Source organism: Heterocephalus glaber, unplaced genomic scaffold (genome assembly GCF_053883595.1).
Source record: "Heterocephalus glaber isolate CG9 unplaced genomic scaffold, H.glaber_assembly_v1.0 deba00001613, whole genome shotgun sequence".
In the NCBI taxonomy this organism is placed as follows: Eukaryota; Metazoa; Chordata; class Mammalia; order Rodentia; family Bathyergidae; genus Heterocephalus; species Heterocephalus glaber.
Window position 1 is genome coordinate 4,783,917 of NW_028258384.1, and position 17,214 is coordinate 4,801,130.

Consider the following 17,214-nt stretch of genomic DNA (forward strand, 5'->3'; position numbering starts at 1 on the left):
CAACACAAGACAGATGTACTGAATTATAAAATAATAATGCCCCAAGTGGGTGCCTTTAAACGAGAGGTAAATGCCTATGCAAACAGATGAACTCGACTTATTGTTGAGTGACCAACTGGAGTACAGACACAATGCATGAACAATGTGGACACTTGATAACAAATGAATGTGGCTGTGTCTAATATGCACCTTCATAATTCAATATGTCATGTGTTGTAACAGGCATATTTAACGCACTCAAGTGAAATAAAGAAACATGTTCTCAATTTTGGTGCCTGCAATTTTTCATCACTTTTGTGTGGACTTTCAACTGTCATCATTTCTGTTCCCATTCCTGCCTTCAATTAACACTTCATTTAATGGAAACTTTGTGAAGTCCACATTGCAACAAGTCGTGACTTGGGTGAAAAATTTATGGGATAAAATCACTGACAGCTGTGTTGTCAATGCACTACAAGCAGGCTACATGGACAAGAAGTGCTCATCTAAGGAGAGCTGTATTGCTGGACATGAGAGACTGGGGCCAATGGTTCTACAGGAAATTCAGGCAAGTCACAAGAGTTGCAAGAAATTCAGGCCAAAATTTGGGTTTGGAGAGTTACGACGATGTTCCAAAATAAGATAATATGACTGTATTTGAATATAGATTGTTATACAAGAATAAATGTAGGTTGTTGTACATAAAAATATAAGACATCCCCTGAAAATAAGCTCTATTGCATCTTTTGGAGCAAAAAGAAATATAAGATCCAATCTTATTTTTGGGAAAATACAGTAATTACTGTGGTAAATTAGATAAGCATCATGGTATAGTTTTTAAAAATCATTTTTTAAAAGCAGCAACACCCCCCCCCCCCCGTAAATTAAATCTTATATTGAAGCACAATACATGAAGTAGGCAAAAGTAGAGGGCTCTAATTCAAATGGGATGAGGGATTGAGTTGCTGCCTGATTGACCTTCCTGTACTCAGCCACATGGTAAGCATCTCTGTGCAGATTTCCTAGGGCACGATGGAACACACTTTGAGAACTACCGGGTTCAACTGCTAGCTTTAACACCTTTTGACCACGTACCCATGTGATAATCTCAAACTGTCTAAGCCTCTGTTTCCTGAGATCATTAATATATATGAAGAAAGTCTTTGCCGAATTTAGAGCTTTCTATAATTTAAACTCCACAACTTACAAGCTAAACTGTATTATACAATCTTAACAGTTTTATTAAACAGTACTGTTGACTATGAAAGCATTTTACATATTTTAAAATCCATATGTATTTAAAATAAAGCAACCTGCCGGGGATTTAGCTCAGTGGTCCCACCGCCTGCCTGGCAAGCGCAAGGACTTGAGTTCGATCCCCGGTACCAAAAAAAAAAAAAAAGTTAAAATAAAGCAACCTAAAAGTCATTCCCTTTTGGGAATCACAGGTTTTCTATCTTGCTTCTTATACTTGAAAGTAATTTTTTTCCTCAGTGCTGAGAATTGAACCCAGGGTCATGAGCATGCTAATCAACTGCTCTACCACTGTGCTAAATCTCCAGTCCCTAAAAATAGTTATTTTTAGAAAGTTTCTAATCTTCCTTCAGAGGATAATAAAGTATAATGATTAGGAGTATAAACATTTGAGTTGGGCAGAACTGATTGAAAGGTCAACATAAACACAAATTAGATGTGTAAACTTGGGTAAATTAAATAATTATTCTTCCTTTAATTTCCTAGTCTTAAAAATGAAAATGGCACTATTCGTTTTTCAGCTACTGCTGGGTTAAGGGAGATAATCTGAACAAACTGTTTAGCCCACAGTATGAAACCCTTAAAAGTCCATAAAGTTATCTACTACTTTCCTTTTTCCTTTTTGTTCTCTGACAAGGGTTTAAGCAACAAATGCAATAAGTGAACAAGTATGATTCCTTTGCTGACTCAGCTCTAATTATAAAAGACATGGTTTCTCTCTAGACATCCTATCATAATTAAATAGTATTTCATCCATACTGGATTTTTAAAAATCTTCTTTAAAGTAAAGCATAGATAAGCCAGGTGTGGTGATGCCTGTAATCCCCACACTCTGGGAGCCTGGGGCAGGAAGATCTCAAATCAAGACCAGCCTGGGTGACTTAACAAAACCCTGTCTAAAATATAAAGAATAATAAAAGAACTGGGGATGTAGTCAGTGTAAAGGGCCCTGGATTCAATCACTAGTATAGCAAAACAAACAAACAAAAAACAAAACACAGACAATGTTTTCTTCTAAGTATACCCTCAAAGCACACCTCTCAAAGTCATGAAATAGTTATCCAATTAAATAATTTATTGTAACAAGAAATTTATTGTATAGTGAATAAATTCAAAGCAATTTCCCCTTTTCAAACTGGCATGCTTGTTCTCAAAAACACTATTCTCAGAAATACTAGCAATCATGACCTTTTTCTAATAAAAGCTCAACTTTTAAGTTATAAATAAGCAAGGCATATAGAATGCCAAGTACCCACAATCAGAATAAGAATCTGTCCGGGCCAGGGATTTAGCTCAGTGGTTCCGCTGCCTCCTTGCAAGCACAAGGTCCCAAGTTCGATCCCTGGTACCAAAAAACAAAAGAACCTCTCCAACAATACATCATCATCAAAAATCCCAGAAATCTAAAACAAGGACCGAATCTTCAAAAGCTGTTATACAAAGGCAATGAATCACTATAAAGGTAAACCCATTAAAATTACAACAGACTTCATAACACAAACCTTTAAGGTCAGGAGAGCTTGGAGCAAAGTGTCTCAAGCCCTAAAAAAGAAAAAACAACTTCCAACCCAGGCAGACATATCCTGCAAAACTATCTTTCTAAATTGATAAGGTCTTTCCAAGATAAACAGAATCTTATGATATGAATGATCACCAATCCAGCACTCCAAAAATTTCTCAGGGGTATCCTACAAAGAGAAAATGAAGCCAACAATGCCAAAAAATCTTAAAGAATGAATACATAAGGCAAAGAGAGCAGATAAGCAAAGAACAAAAGAGGCAAAAAGGGAATCAGCAACAGGAAAATAATGCAATGAAAGGAATAATACCTTTCAGTAACAACTCAATGTGATCATTCTCAATCCCCAATCAAAAGACAGATTGGCAGAATGGATGAAGAAACAAAATCCAACAGTACACTGTATATAAGAAACACATTTAATCCACAAAAACATTCATAGACTACTAATCAAAGGATAGAAAACAATATTCCATGTAATGGGAGCATGAAAACAAGCAGGAATAGTTATCCTATTCTCAAACAAAGTGGATGTCAAGGCAAATTTGACAAGAAGAGACAAAGAAGGTTTCTATATATTGGTGAAGGAGACAATTCAACTGGAAGAGATAACAATTATAAACACATGCACCAAATACTGGAACACCCAACTTCATAAAGCAAACACTACTGGACATAAAAGGTCAGATAAAAATAAACACAATTATAGTGGGGGATCTCCATACCTCACTATTACAAATAGATTAGGGGGATTCAACATGGCAGATTAGTGGAGTCACGCTGGAGATACTCAGAGAAAATTAACTAAAAACACAGCAACTGTAAAAAGGGGAGGGAAATAAAACCTGATGTCAAAATCAACCTGAAATAGGAGACTTGAAGATCAAACAAACGGAGGCATAGGAGATAATAAAAAGGTGAAGCAGTCCCACAGAGCTGCTGGTGAGACTCCTGCCTCCGCAAAGCACAGGAACCATCACTCTGGAAAGTTCCCAAATAGCTGACAGAACCCTAACAGTGTGGCAGTCAAGCCCCTCGTCTCTTTTACCTGCCTCAAAATAGGATGTTCCAGTATGGGAGCATATTTCGCTGGTGCACACCAGGGTGTGTGGCCAGGAAGCTGCTCTCTCTCCAATGCTTTGCCAGTTTGTTCTTGGGACTATGTGGGGAAAACAAACAACTTTTGACTAAGTTGGGAGTCAACAGTATCGGACTCTTGTGCCCAATTCAGTGTGAGAAAGGAGCATTCAACCTGAGGGGACACATCAAGAGTGAACGCCAGTGGATAAGAATGGTAAATGCTGCATGCTGTATGGAACCTGTAGTTAGTCAGGAGAGAGACCACAGTGAACTGCAGTGCAGAGAAGAAGCACTCCCCCCGCTCCTGTTCCCAGTGGTATGAGAGAGGAGAAAGGTGTGCCAGAGGAGTGGAACATAAGAGGCTGTGCAAGGGCTGGAAGGGGCCAACTGGACATGAGACTTGGAGCGGCCTTGGGCATCTTTGTCTCAGGGCTCCCAGTGTTGAAATCCCATAGCAACTGGATCAACCACCACCACATAGACTTAGAGGGTAATGAGACGTGGGAAGGCCACATAGGGACATCCAGGGTGCTGCTTGCTGGACTCAGGCCCCAGGCTACACAGCTGGAAGCCAAGATCAGTCTGCAATTCTGCAGAGCTGAAAAGTCAGAGTTGGTGCCCTACTCCAACCTTACTGCATGCCTGATGGGACTGCCTCACACCCAGCACTAATCCTACCATAGACAGGTTGGTGTCACCCAGCACAGAGTCAGGCTCTGACTTAGACACTACCACAGGATTGTAGACACCAGATGATAACTGCAAGCTTTTGGTCAGAAAAAAAATTTTCGTTGTTGTTGTTGTTGCTTAGGTTTTTATTTTTGTTGTCTTGATTTAACATTTTTTCTCTTTTGACTTTCCATTCTTATTTTTTTATGTGAGTGAACACTGTCTTAAATTCTGATTCATTCTGATCTTTTGCTTTCTCCGTCATTCTTTCTCTCCCTGTCTTTGTCTCTGGTTTCCCAAAGCCTGGGTTATCTTCTTTTGTCCTCCAGACTTGCTTCTAATACCTTTCTCTATTTTTTGCTGTATCCCTCTTAAATTCCCCCTGTACAAGATGAAATCACTCTACTAAAGGGAAGTTCACTGTATACAAATTCCCAGTTTGGGAATATTATCAGATCACACTGCAATGAACATAGAAATCACTGGAAAAGAAACCATATACTTTATGGAAATTAAACAATACACTCTTGAATAATCAATGGGTCAAAGAAGAAATCAAGGAAGAAATTACACAGTTTCTAAAATCAAACAATAATTCCAATACAACATACCACAACTTAGGGGACACAATGAATGCAATCCTAAGAAGGAAATTGCTGACTATGAATGCCCACATCAGAAAAACAGAGCAAGTCAAAATGAATAATGTAATGAAGCATATCAAAGTCCCAGTAAAACAAGAATAATCCAAACCTAAAGCTAGTATATACAAGGAAGGAAATTATAAAGATCAGAAATCAATGAAATTGAGACCAAAAACTAAAAAATACAAAGTATCAATGAACCAAAAAGTTGGACCTTTGAAACAGTAAACAAAATAGAAAAAAGTTATCCAATCTAATGAAAAAAAAAGGAAAGACCCAAAGCAATGCAATTAGAAATGAAAAACTCAAAACCATAATGGACATCACTGAAATCCAAAAGATTGTTAGTAAGTACTTTGAAATCCTGTTCTCCAATAAAATGCAAAATCTAGAAGAAATGGATGGTCAGAAACATATGAATTGCCAAAAATGAACCAAGAAGAAGAAAAGAAATCCCTGAATAATCCAATAACAGGCAATTAAATTGAAGCAGTAATTTTTAAAAACCTAGCAACTAATAAAAGCTCAGGACCTGATGGATTTACCACTGAAATCTACAAGAACTTCAAGGAAGATCCAATGCCAGTACTCCTCAAACTCTTTAATGAACTTATAAGTGAAGGAATACTCGCAAAGTCATTACTAGAAGCTAGTGTTACCCTGGCTCCAAAACCAGACAAGGAAACAACTAAAAAGGAGAACTACAGGCCAATCTCTTTAATGAACATGGATGCAAAAATCCTCAAAAGATAGTGACAAACAGAATGCAACAAATCATCAAAAAGATCATAACTCATGACCAAGTAGGCTTCATCCTGGGGATGCAAGAATGGCTCAATATACACAAATCAATAAATATAATACATCACATAAACAAGAGTCACATGATCACCTCAATATATGCAGAAAAAATGCTATGACAAAATCCAATATCCATTCATATTAAAAAAAAACTGAAGAAGGTAGGTATAGGTCAACCTGATAAAAGCCATTTTGACAAAGCTATTGCCAACATCATATTAAATGGGGAGAAACGGAAAGCTTTCTCTCTAAAATCAGGAACAACAACACAAGGATGTCCACTGTCACCATTCCTCAATACAGTGCATGAAATATTAGCCAGAGCAAGCAGGTGAGAGAAAGAAAAAGGATATGCATAGGAAAGGAAGAAATCACATCATCATTATTTGTAGATGACATGATCCTCTACATAGAAGACCCCAAAAATACCACCAAAAGACTCCTAGAATGAATCACCAAATTCAGTAGTGTAGCAGGACACAAAATCAACACAGAAAAACCAATAGTGTTTTTGTACACCAATAATGAATTCACTGAGAAAGAAATTAGAAAAATAATATCATTCATAATAGGATCAAGAAAAATTACTTACTTTACCTAACAAAGTGAGACTTCTACAATGAAAACTATAGTACTCTGAAAAAAAGGATTAAAGAGGACATAGGAAAATGGAAAGAGATCCAGAACCAATATTGTCAAAGTGGCAATTTAGAATTAATGCAATCCAGATGCAAATACAATAGTATTCTTCACAGAACTAGAGAAAATAATCCTAAAATTCATATGGAACTGAAGAAACCCAGAATAGCAAAAGCAATCCTGGGCAACAAGAGCAAAACAGGAGGCATCATAATCTTGGACTTCGAGTTCCATTACAAAGCTACAGTGATAAAATCAGCATGATACTAGAACAAAAATAGACATGCACATCAATGAAGCAGATTACAGGATGCAGAAATAACCCCACATATATTCAGCCATCTGACCTTTGATACAAAGGCCAAAAACATACACCAGAGGAAAGATAACCCCTTTAGCAAATGGTGCTGGGAAAACTAGCTATGCACATACATAAGATTGACTCTAGACCCATATCTCTCACCATTTCCTAAACTAAAATTAAAATGAATCAAAGACCTAAATATTAAAAGAGACGCACTTAAACTGCTGGAAGATAAAAGAGGCAAAACTTTTAAGACACAGACAGACATAGGCAAGGTCATTCTGAATAGAACCACAATTGCACAAGAAACAACATTGAGAATCAACAAATGGGATTACAACAAATTAAAAAGCTTCTGCAGACCAAAGGAAACAATCAAAATCATGAAGAGACAACATATATAACAGTAAAAAAGTTTTGCCAGCTAGTTCTCAGGCTAATATCTAGAGTGTATAAAGGACTCAAAAAGGGGAAAGGAAAAAGCTCAAGAAGGGAAATCTCAAGATGGGAAAATTCAAGAAGGGAAAAGAAAAAACTCAAGAAGGATAAAGAAAAAAAACAAGAAAAGGAAAAAATGTAAACAAAGCTTTTGTAAATAAGGGGAAGAAGGGTTGAAGGGAGGGTAAGGGAATGGGAAAAAAGAACAATCAAGATACATCATGTAAAGGTTCAAATTCTCTATGATGAATGTGATCATTATGTGTATCTAAAACGTACCAATAAATTAATTTAAAAAATAAACCTTGCAAAATAAAAGACCCAATTTAAAACTGGCCAAATAAAATAGATACTTCTCTGAAGAAATACAAATGGCCAATGAATACATGAAAAAATGCTCAACTTCTCTGGCCATTAGAGAAATGCAAATTAAAACAATACTGAGAGTCTATCTTACTCCACAAACAATAGCTATCATCAAGCAATCTAATAATAATAATAATAATAATAATAATAATAATACATGCTGGTAAGCTGTGGGGAAAAAGGAACCTTTATAAATTAGTGGTGGGAATGTAAACTAGTACTACCACTATGGGAATCAGTATGGAGATGCTTCAAAAAACTAAATCTAGAAATTCCATTCCATCCAGCTATTCTCTTTCTAGGTATCTTCCTGAAAGAGTTAAAGATATATTACAATGATACATGCATATCCGTGTTTATAGCAGCACAATCCATAATAGCCAAATCTTAGAAATTCCCTATATGTTGATCAACAGATGAATTGATAAATAAAATGCAGTATTTACACAAAATGGAGTACTACTCTGCTATAAGGAATGATAAATGTGAGGCATTTTTAGGAAAATGGATATACCCTGAGATCATAAAGTGAAATAAATCAGGCACACAAGCTTAAATGCCACATAGTTTCTCTAATATGAGAAACCAAAAATACAAAGCAAAATAAAAGACAGATGATAGCAAACAGGCAGTAGATCTTATGTAAATAGGAAGGGGACCAAGAGATGGAAGGAGGAGGGAGGGGGAGAGGGGAAGGGTATGTAAAAAGAATTATGATGTGCTATATACATATAAGAACTTCCCATGATGAATGTAATCATTATGTACTGCAAACATGTAGTAACTAATAAAAACTGAAAAAACCTATCTAGTTGAATAGACATGGTGAGATCAGATATCACTTTCTTGTTTCCAATTTTAGGGTGAAAGCACTCATCCTTTCATGAGTGTGATATTCACTATTGATGTCTTGTAGATGCCCTTTATTAGTTTGAGGAAGTTTCTTTCTATTCCTACTTTATTAAATTTTCTTTATCAGAAGTGGATGGATTTTTTTCAAATACTGTACTTTTATGGCATTTGTTTAAATGATCATAATCTTCTCTAAGTTCATTAATATGTTGAATTATACTAATTGGTTTTGAATATTACATCAACCTTACATTCCTGGAATTAATTCTACTTGTATTATCTGTCCTATACACTACTGGATTTAGTTTGCTAATTTTTTATTTGAAATTTTATGTATGTATTTATGAAAACTATTGGTAACTTTCAATGTAATGCCTTTGTTTTTTTTAAAAAAATCTTAGGAATGCTGGCTTAATAGAATGAAATAGAAGAGTGTTCTCTTCAGTTTTTCAGAACAGTTCATTAATTGCTGCTATTCCTTCCTTAAGTACTTGACTGAATTCCCCAGTGAAGACATCTGGACCAGAATGCTTATCTGATGTATTAGCTTTTCATGGGTGCTGGAACAAATTACCCCAAACTTGGTGGCTAAAAACAACAGAAATTTATTTCCTTACCAAAAGAGAGAGAGATATATACATACCTACATACATCTAGGTGGAGAAGGGAAGTTGTAGAAAAGTATATATGATACAATTCCATTTGTGTTTGTGTGCTTCTACACAGGAAGTTTTTCAGACTACTGAAATCTTAATCACATTTTGTAATACAGTTAAGGAACCAACTCCCCACAATGAATGTATTCATTACACACTACAAACAGTACTAATTTTTAAAAAGGAAACTAAGTCACTATGATGAAACTAAGTCAGAATATTTCATAACATGAAAATGGAAATGATATTTTTAAGTCTATTAAAATAGAAAAAGGATTAATTTAAGTCCCAAAGCAGCCCTAAGCTATTGTGTAAGGGATCTGATAGTGGTTGTCACAAAAATACAGTCTTGGAACAGGGGTGTAGTTCAGTGGGACAGCATGTACTTAGAATGTGCAAAGCTCTAGGTATGATCCCCAGCACCAATAAAAAGCAAACAAACAATTACCTAAATGTTGTACCAGTAAACATTAAGTAGAAGTTCACTGATTAGAAAAACAAAATATTAAAAAAAAGAAAGAAAAATAAAACATTTGCTTATATATACAAAGAGCATTCAAATATTTTAAGAATGTTATATTAGCATTACAAAATCTTATTTCTATTCACATTTGCTTCTGTTAAATGTTTCTAACCATAAGAAGAACTAATATATTTTTGAGGGTTTTTTTTACAAATGACTTAAGTGACTTTGATAGTTACCCAGCACCAAGCAGCTGCTTTCTCAATTCTCTTAACAGCTGAATAGAACATTAAGTGTGTGAAATTGAAAGTAAGACAATGAGAAAAAGACAACCTGACATTCCAGTGATCTTTTTGATAACTGGAAAATACATGCACACACAGAGTTTATTTAGGTCAGAAATCACCCATGATTTTTCTTATGTTCAAAGGAGTCAAAATGATTATCTGAAGCCGGGTGTGGTGGTGCATTCCTGCAATCCCAGCATTCTGGAAGGCTGAGGCAGGAGGATCACAGGTTCAAGCCCAGCCTGGGCCACTTGGCGACTTAGTGAGATTCGGTCTCAAAGTAAAAAAAGTAAAAATAAAAAAGACTGTGATGTAACTCAGTGTGAAGGCCCTGGGTTCAATGCCCAGTACTGCAACACCAACAGCAGCAGCAGCAGCAGCAGCAATAACAAAAAGATATCTACCATCACATTAAATTTTATAAACACACAACTTCCATTTTACCTAGAAGTGTCTTTGAGTAAATCAATTTCTCTAACCCCATGAATAAAACAAGAAGGCTTCACTGGATTACCTCTAGAGGCTGTTTCCAAGTATGAAAGACCTACCTGCATTATCACAGTGAAAAAACATCAAATGAGAAATATTATTTTACTTGCTAATTCATTTAAAAATGGATGAATAGGTCTGGGGATTTGGCTCAGTGGTTCCGCTGCCTGCCTTGCAAGTGCAAGGTCCTGAGTTCTATCACCGGTACCAAAAAAAAAAAAAAAAAAAAAGGATGAATAAAGGATTTATTTGCCTCTAGCAGGTAATGAGATAGTACAAAAAAAGCGTAAATATATACCAAGGATATCTGCATTATAGTACTAATTCAATAAATAACTGTCCAACCAGAATACTTATTTAAATAATTAACAGAGATAATATATACAAAAATACTCAAAAACTTTAAGGTACTATACAGATTTTAAGTAACAATTCTTTGCAATTTTGAGCTACATCTCTGTAATTTTTTGACATACAAATTAGCTGTGTTTATCTGATATATTCAGCTTGTTGAGTTTGCAGATAAGTATATACCCACAAAACTATCACCCCAATCAATGCCATAAACATAAATCACCTCTAGAAATTCCTTTCCACTCTATTTTGTGCTAAGAACATGTAACATAATATCTACCTCTTGGCAAATTTTATATATGTACTGTATCTAAAAGTGAGAATGCTAGATCTTATAGTAATTCCAATTTTTTAGAGAACTTTCATACTGCTTTCAATAATAGCTGTACCAATTTACCTTGCTTCCAACAGCATATAAGAGGTTCCTTTTTTTCCACATCCTCACCAACACACAGTATCTTTTTTTTTCTAAAAGCCATTTAATAGATATGAGGTGATAACTCATTAAGGCTCTGGTTTGCATTTCTCTGATGGTCAGTGATGGTTAGTCCTTTTTCATATACCTATTGCATCTCTGCTAATTCTATACTGCTCTGACAGAAAAGAATGCTGAAGAGATAGATTAATATTATGCAGAATTATTTAAGTTATATATGTCCTCTACGGGAGGTTTAATAAAAGAAAAGGACATGATTCCCTTTAAAAGTTTCTGCTCAGACTTTTTTTTTGAGGGCAGAACTTTCAATTTGGTACAAAATATGTATTTCAAAGTATACATCTCGATTTTTTTTTTTGTACTGGGGATCAAACTTGAGTCCTTGCGCTTGCACAGCAGGTGGCGAAATCACTGAGCTAAATCCCCGGCGACATCTCGATTTTTTTAATGTGCTATGTACATGTACCAACTCCCCACAAGGAATGTAATTAATTACACACTGTGTAATGCAAACATGTACTAATAACAAAAAAAGAAAAAGAAATATTATCTTTTCATGTTGTTATATGGAATATTATAATTATTTAGCAAAAGTTTCTTAAATGCAATTTTTTCTTTAAAAAATTGTGAAATATAACCTTAAATTAGATGACTAACATTCAGAGCAATAATAAAAAATTTCCTTGAAAGATCGAGCAGGATATGAGAAAATGGAAAGACATCTCTTGTTCCTGGGTAGGAAGAACCAATATAGTGAAAATGGCCATACTTCCAAAACTGCTACATAGATTTAATGCAATGCCGATTGAAATTCCAACAATATACGTCACAGAACTAGAGAAAACAATCCAAAAATTCATTTGGAACCAGAAGCGACCTAGAATAGCAAAAGCAATTTTGGGCAACAGAGACATGGCTGGCTGGGGTATCACAATCCCCAACTTGAAGCTATACTACAAAGCTACTGTGATAAACAGTATGGTACTGGCAAAGAAACAGACCCAAGGATCAGTGGAATAGACTAGAAGATGTGGAAACAACTCCAGACATACTGAGCCACCTCATCTTTGACAAAGGAGCCAACCACCCTCATTGGGGGAAAGATAGCCTATTTAACAAACGGTGTTGGAAAAACTGGATTTTAACCTGCCAAAGATTAAAAGTAGACCCATACCTATCACTATGCACTAAACTAAGATCGAAGTGGATTAAAGATCTAAATATTAAAAAAGAAACATTAAACTTGCTGGAAGATAGGTAGAACTCTTGAAGACATTGGCATAGGAAAAGACTATGAACAAAACCTCAGTAGCATGGGAGCTAGCATAAAGAATCAACAACTGGGATCTCATCTTATTAAAAAGCTTCTGCACTGCAAGAGAAACTACCAACAGAGCTAAGAGACAACCTACAATGTGGGAAAAAATTTTTAGCAGCTGTACCTCAGACAAAGGACTACTATCTAGAATATATAAAGAACTGAAAAAAATCAGACCCCCCCCCCGCAAATTCAAAGACCCATTTCAAAAATCGGCATCTGAAATGAACAGACATTTCTCAGACCAAGAAGTAAAAGCAGCAAATACATATATGAAAAAATGTTCAACATCACTGGTCATTCAAGAGATGCAGATGAAAACAACACTGAGATTCCACCTCACCCCAGAAAGAATGGCTTCTATCAAGAATCAACCAATAACAAATGCTGGCAGGGGTGTGGGGAGAAAGGAACCCTTCTCCATTGCTGGTGGGAGTGCAGACTGTTACAACCACTGTGGAAATCAGTATGGAGACACCTCAAAGAACTAGGACTACAGGTCGCATTTGACCCAGCTATTCCCCTGATGGGTATCTTCCCCAAAGAATTAAAAGAATCATACCACAGCAATATATGTGCACCCATGTTCATAGTGGCACAGTTTGTAATAGCTAAAGTTTGGAAATAGTCCAAGTGCCCATCAACTGGAAACTGGATAAAGAAGATGTGGGGTTTTTTTATAAAATGGAGTACTACTCAGCCATAAAGAACGAGAAACTAGAGACAGACATTTATAGCTAAATGGATGCATATTAAGGCCATACTCTTAAGTGAAATAAATAGACTCACATGTGTAAATACCGAATAGTTTCTCTAGTGTGAGAAACTGAAAGTGTAAATAAGGATTAAAATGATTAAAATGAATAATTGATAATTTAAAATAGGAAGAAAAGGTCCAATGGTGTAGGGGTGGTGGGAGGGGAAGGGGAAAGGAAAGAAGGGAAAGGAAAAAATATGAGAAAAGAAAAAAAATGGAAATGAAGTCTATGTAAATAGGGAAGGGTGGAGGGGGTAAAGGGTGCACAGGTAATGGGGAAAAAATAAGAACCAAGATACATCATGTACAGGTACAAGCACCCAATGATAAATGTAAACCATATTGTATACCTAAAATGTACCAATAAAAGAATTTAAGGAAAAAAAATTTCCTTGGTCAATGCTGGCTTTTTTTCTCCTAGTTCTGAGAATTGAACACATGGCCTTGTGCGCACTAGGCATACTGAGCTACATCCCCAGCCTCATCCCATTTAAAACTTTATTTTGAGACAGGGTCTCACTAAGTTGCTCAGGCTGGTCTCAAACATGGGATTCCCCTGCCTAAGCTTCCCAAATAGCTGGGATTACAGGTATGAGCCCTGACACCCAGCTCACATTGGCTTTTTTCTAAGCTAATAATCTAAATATATTTACCTTTGGCAGCATGGGAGTATCTCGCTTCTTCTTTTTTTCTGAGTTGGGGTCATCTAGTAAGTCTGGCTCAAAAGTATAAAGTTCAGTAAGCTCATTCATAGTAAAATGACGCTCAACCTGCTGTTGATCAACAACTCGAAAAGATAGTGACTGCTTAGTTACTTGCCGATCATAAATTTTATCTTCCATGGTTCCCTTTGTAAAAAGAAGGAGCAATAATATGTAAATAAACACAATCTTCAAAACATCAAATTAAAGGAGAAATATAGATATATGAAATGGCAAAATTTCAAGATTGACGTCAAAAAGAAAAACTCATTAGTTTTAATTCATGAAGGTATCTGTTCAGCGTAGTTTACTATGACAAATCAAAAACCTGCAGGGCTGATATATCATTCTCTATTATCTAACCAAAAGGTTTCATGTGTTGCTTCACATATTTTTGTACTTGGTAAAAGTAGGAGAGCAAGCAGATATCAAGGTAAATAGAAATAAAGGTGTACATGCAATAAGAATTTAGGTGGCTAATGAAATTAGAATGCAAGAGAGCAATTTAATTCCTTTTAAATGTAACAATCACCATAAATTACCTTTATAAATTACTTTCTATAATTTCAAGAAAAAAAACTAACATGCTATATCTATTACATATGAAGCATGATAAAGTAGAAAAAAACATTTAAAAAAACCAAAAACCTACATTTAAATATCAGGAAAGTGTTTACAATGAGGTTATCTATCTTACTGTACACTAAAATAAGCAAAGATCTACCAGTAAAACTCAGTTTCTACATGAGAAGTCCAGATTTGGAGGCAAATGGAGAGTAGTATTACCTGCTCCCAAAGCAGATTTAGCAGGTTGAAAGGAAAGTTGATTCTACAAAGCTATATTACCTTAAATGCATCTATTGTTTGATTTTACTTATTTTTTTTAACTTGAGTTTCTTTTTTTTAATATCTGAGTTTAAAGGAAATGACTATAATAGTCTTCCTTAAAAGTATTAAATATTCTTTTTATGATTCTGTGTTAGTACAATAAATTCAGTTTTTATCTACCCACATTTGTCAGGTTAGGAGAATACTAGTGGCCACTGAGAAACAACATTTTCCTCTATAAGCAAACGATTTAGACATTGGCTTTTCTATATATGCTAAGTAAAGGACATGTTTAACTTTCCTGAACTGGCAAGAAAATACTAAGTCTGTTTATTCCTGCAAAACAATCTAAACTTAAAAAGGCTGACATTACAGAAATGGATTAACTACAAAAAGAGAGGCCAAACTTGATTAATTTTATTTACAGAAATGGTATTTTCTTTAAAAAAATTTTTATTAGTATATATTTGTGAAACAATATATTCATTGTGAGGTACTGGTACACATATATATCACATCGTGATTCTCTGTACTTCCCTTTCTCCTCCCCAGGAATGGAATTTTTAACACTGTTTACCTGTCTGTGTTCTATACCTCTAAAACATTAGTTTAATCTAAACTTTCAATATGAAGCAGTAAATATAAATTATAAACCTACCTGAGCTAAGAACCTGTACACATAAACAGGCTTAGTCTGTCCAAAGCGATAAACTCTGAATATACTCTGGATATCATAAGATGGATTCCAAGAAGCATCAAATATGATTACTCGGTTAGCAGCTACCAGATTAATTCCAAGAGAACCTGCTTTGGTAGAAATGATAAACAATCGCCCTCTGAAAATAAAAATATAAATAATGCATTAATCAATGTTCATATATTTTTAAATTTTAAGACTTTCTAATCCTTAGGTTTCTAAATAATCAGGAGTCAGAGAATTTACTTTTTACATTCAGAAGAAAATGAGACATATCGAAATAGTCAATTTTATGGCTTATATGACTAGGAAGAATCTTATTGTGAGAATATGAAAGAGTCCAATATAAGAATAAAAACAAATATACCAGGGCAGGCACCATGGTACATTTGTATAATCCCAGGAACTCAAGTGACCAACACAGTACGACAGTAAGTTCAAGGCCAGCTTGGGCAACTTAAGAGAGATTCTGTCTCAAAATTTTAAAAAATTGTTTATACCCTAAGTACTGGGGAAAAAAACCCAGGAAACATGTATGTACAATATATTCAAAGACTTTTTTGGCCTTGTCTTTTTATTTTTTTTACTTAGATTTGGAAAACAGTAAATGTTTAAAATATTTTATCTTTTTTTCCACCCTGCTACGTTTTTTTTGAAGCAAAACATTTCTTGCTACATTTTAGATATACTGATAACATTCATCATTGGGAATTTATACCTATACACGATATATCTTGCTTTTTTTCTCATTTACCCCCCCTCCTTCCTCTTCCCCTTATTTATAAAAGCTTTGTTTCTATTTTTTTCATTCTATTCTTTTTGTTCTTATTCCTTATTTCCTTTCCCCTTCCCCTCTCCCTTGTTCCCCTTCTCACGTAAACATTTTTCTTCTTGGACTGGGGATTTAGTTTAGTGGCACCACGCCTGCCTGGCAAGCATAAGGTCCTGAGTTCTAGTCCCAGTACAAAAAAACCCCTAAAAAACAAAAGAACATTTTCTTCCCATTTCTCAGTATCTATTATACATTTTGGTCCTTATTTCTACTCTTGGTTTCTCACACCAGAAAATCAATGTGATATTTAAACGTGTATATGATTTATTTCACTTAAGAGTATGGTCTCAAGGTGCATTTATTTAGCTAGAAATGTCTCAAGGTTATCCTTCTTTATGGCTGAGTAGTACTCCATTATATTAAAAAATCATCATCTTTATTCATTCATGAGATGATGGTCATTTGGGCTGTTTTGAAGATTTGGCTATTACAAACTGTGCCACTATAAACATGGGTATGCATATACTGCTGTGGTGTGATGCTTTAAATTCTTTCTGAAAGATACCAAGGAGGGGAATAGCTGGGTCAAATACAACCTCTAAGTTTTAGTTTTTGAGGAATTTCCACACTGATTTCCATAGTGGTTGCACCAGTGTACACTCCCACCAACAGTGGAGAAGGGATCCTTCTTCTCCACAGCCCCACCAGCATTTGTTATTGACAGATTTCTTGATAACAGCCACTCTTTCTGGAGTGAGATAGGAAGAATCTGTGTTGATTTAATTTGCATCTTTCCAATGACTAGTGATGCAGAACATTTTTAAAATATATATATATATTTCCTGCTTCTACTTCTTCATCTGAAAAATGTCTATTGATTTCAGATGGCCATCTTTGGTTTGGGTCTTTAA

General features: G+C 35.2%; 1 protein-coding gene across 4 annotated transcripts in view; it reads right to left on the bottom strand.

Moving 5' to 3' along the window:
* The window catches only part of Atrx (ATRX chromatin remodeler), a 300,168-nt gene that overhangs the window by 32,946 nt on the left and 250,008 nt on the right, over positions 1–17,214 (bottom strand). For all 4 annotated transcript variants that reach the window (XM_087196600.1, XM_087196598.1, XM_087196599.1 and 1 more), the window contains 2 exons: positions 15,493–15,670; positions 13,959–14,153 (listed from right to left, as the gene is read on the bottom strand). In XM_087196600.1, the coding sequence (XP_087052726.1) occupies positions 13,959–14,153; positions 15,493–15,670 (373 nt within the window). The remainder of the gene's footprint in view (positions 1–13,958; positions 14,154–15,492; positions 15,671–17,214) is intronic.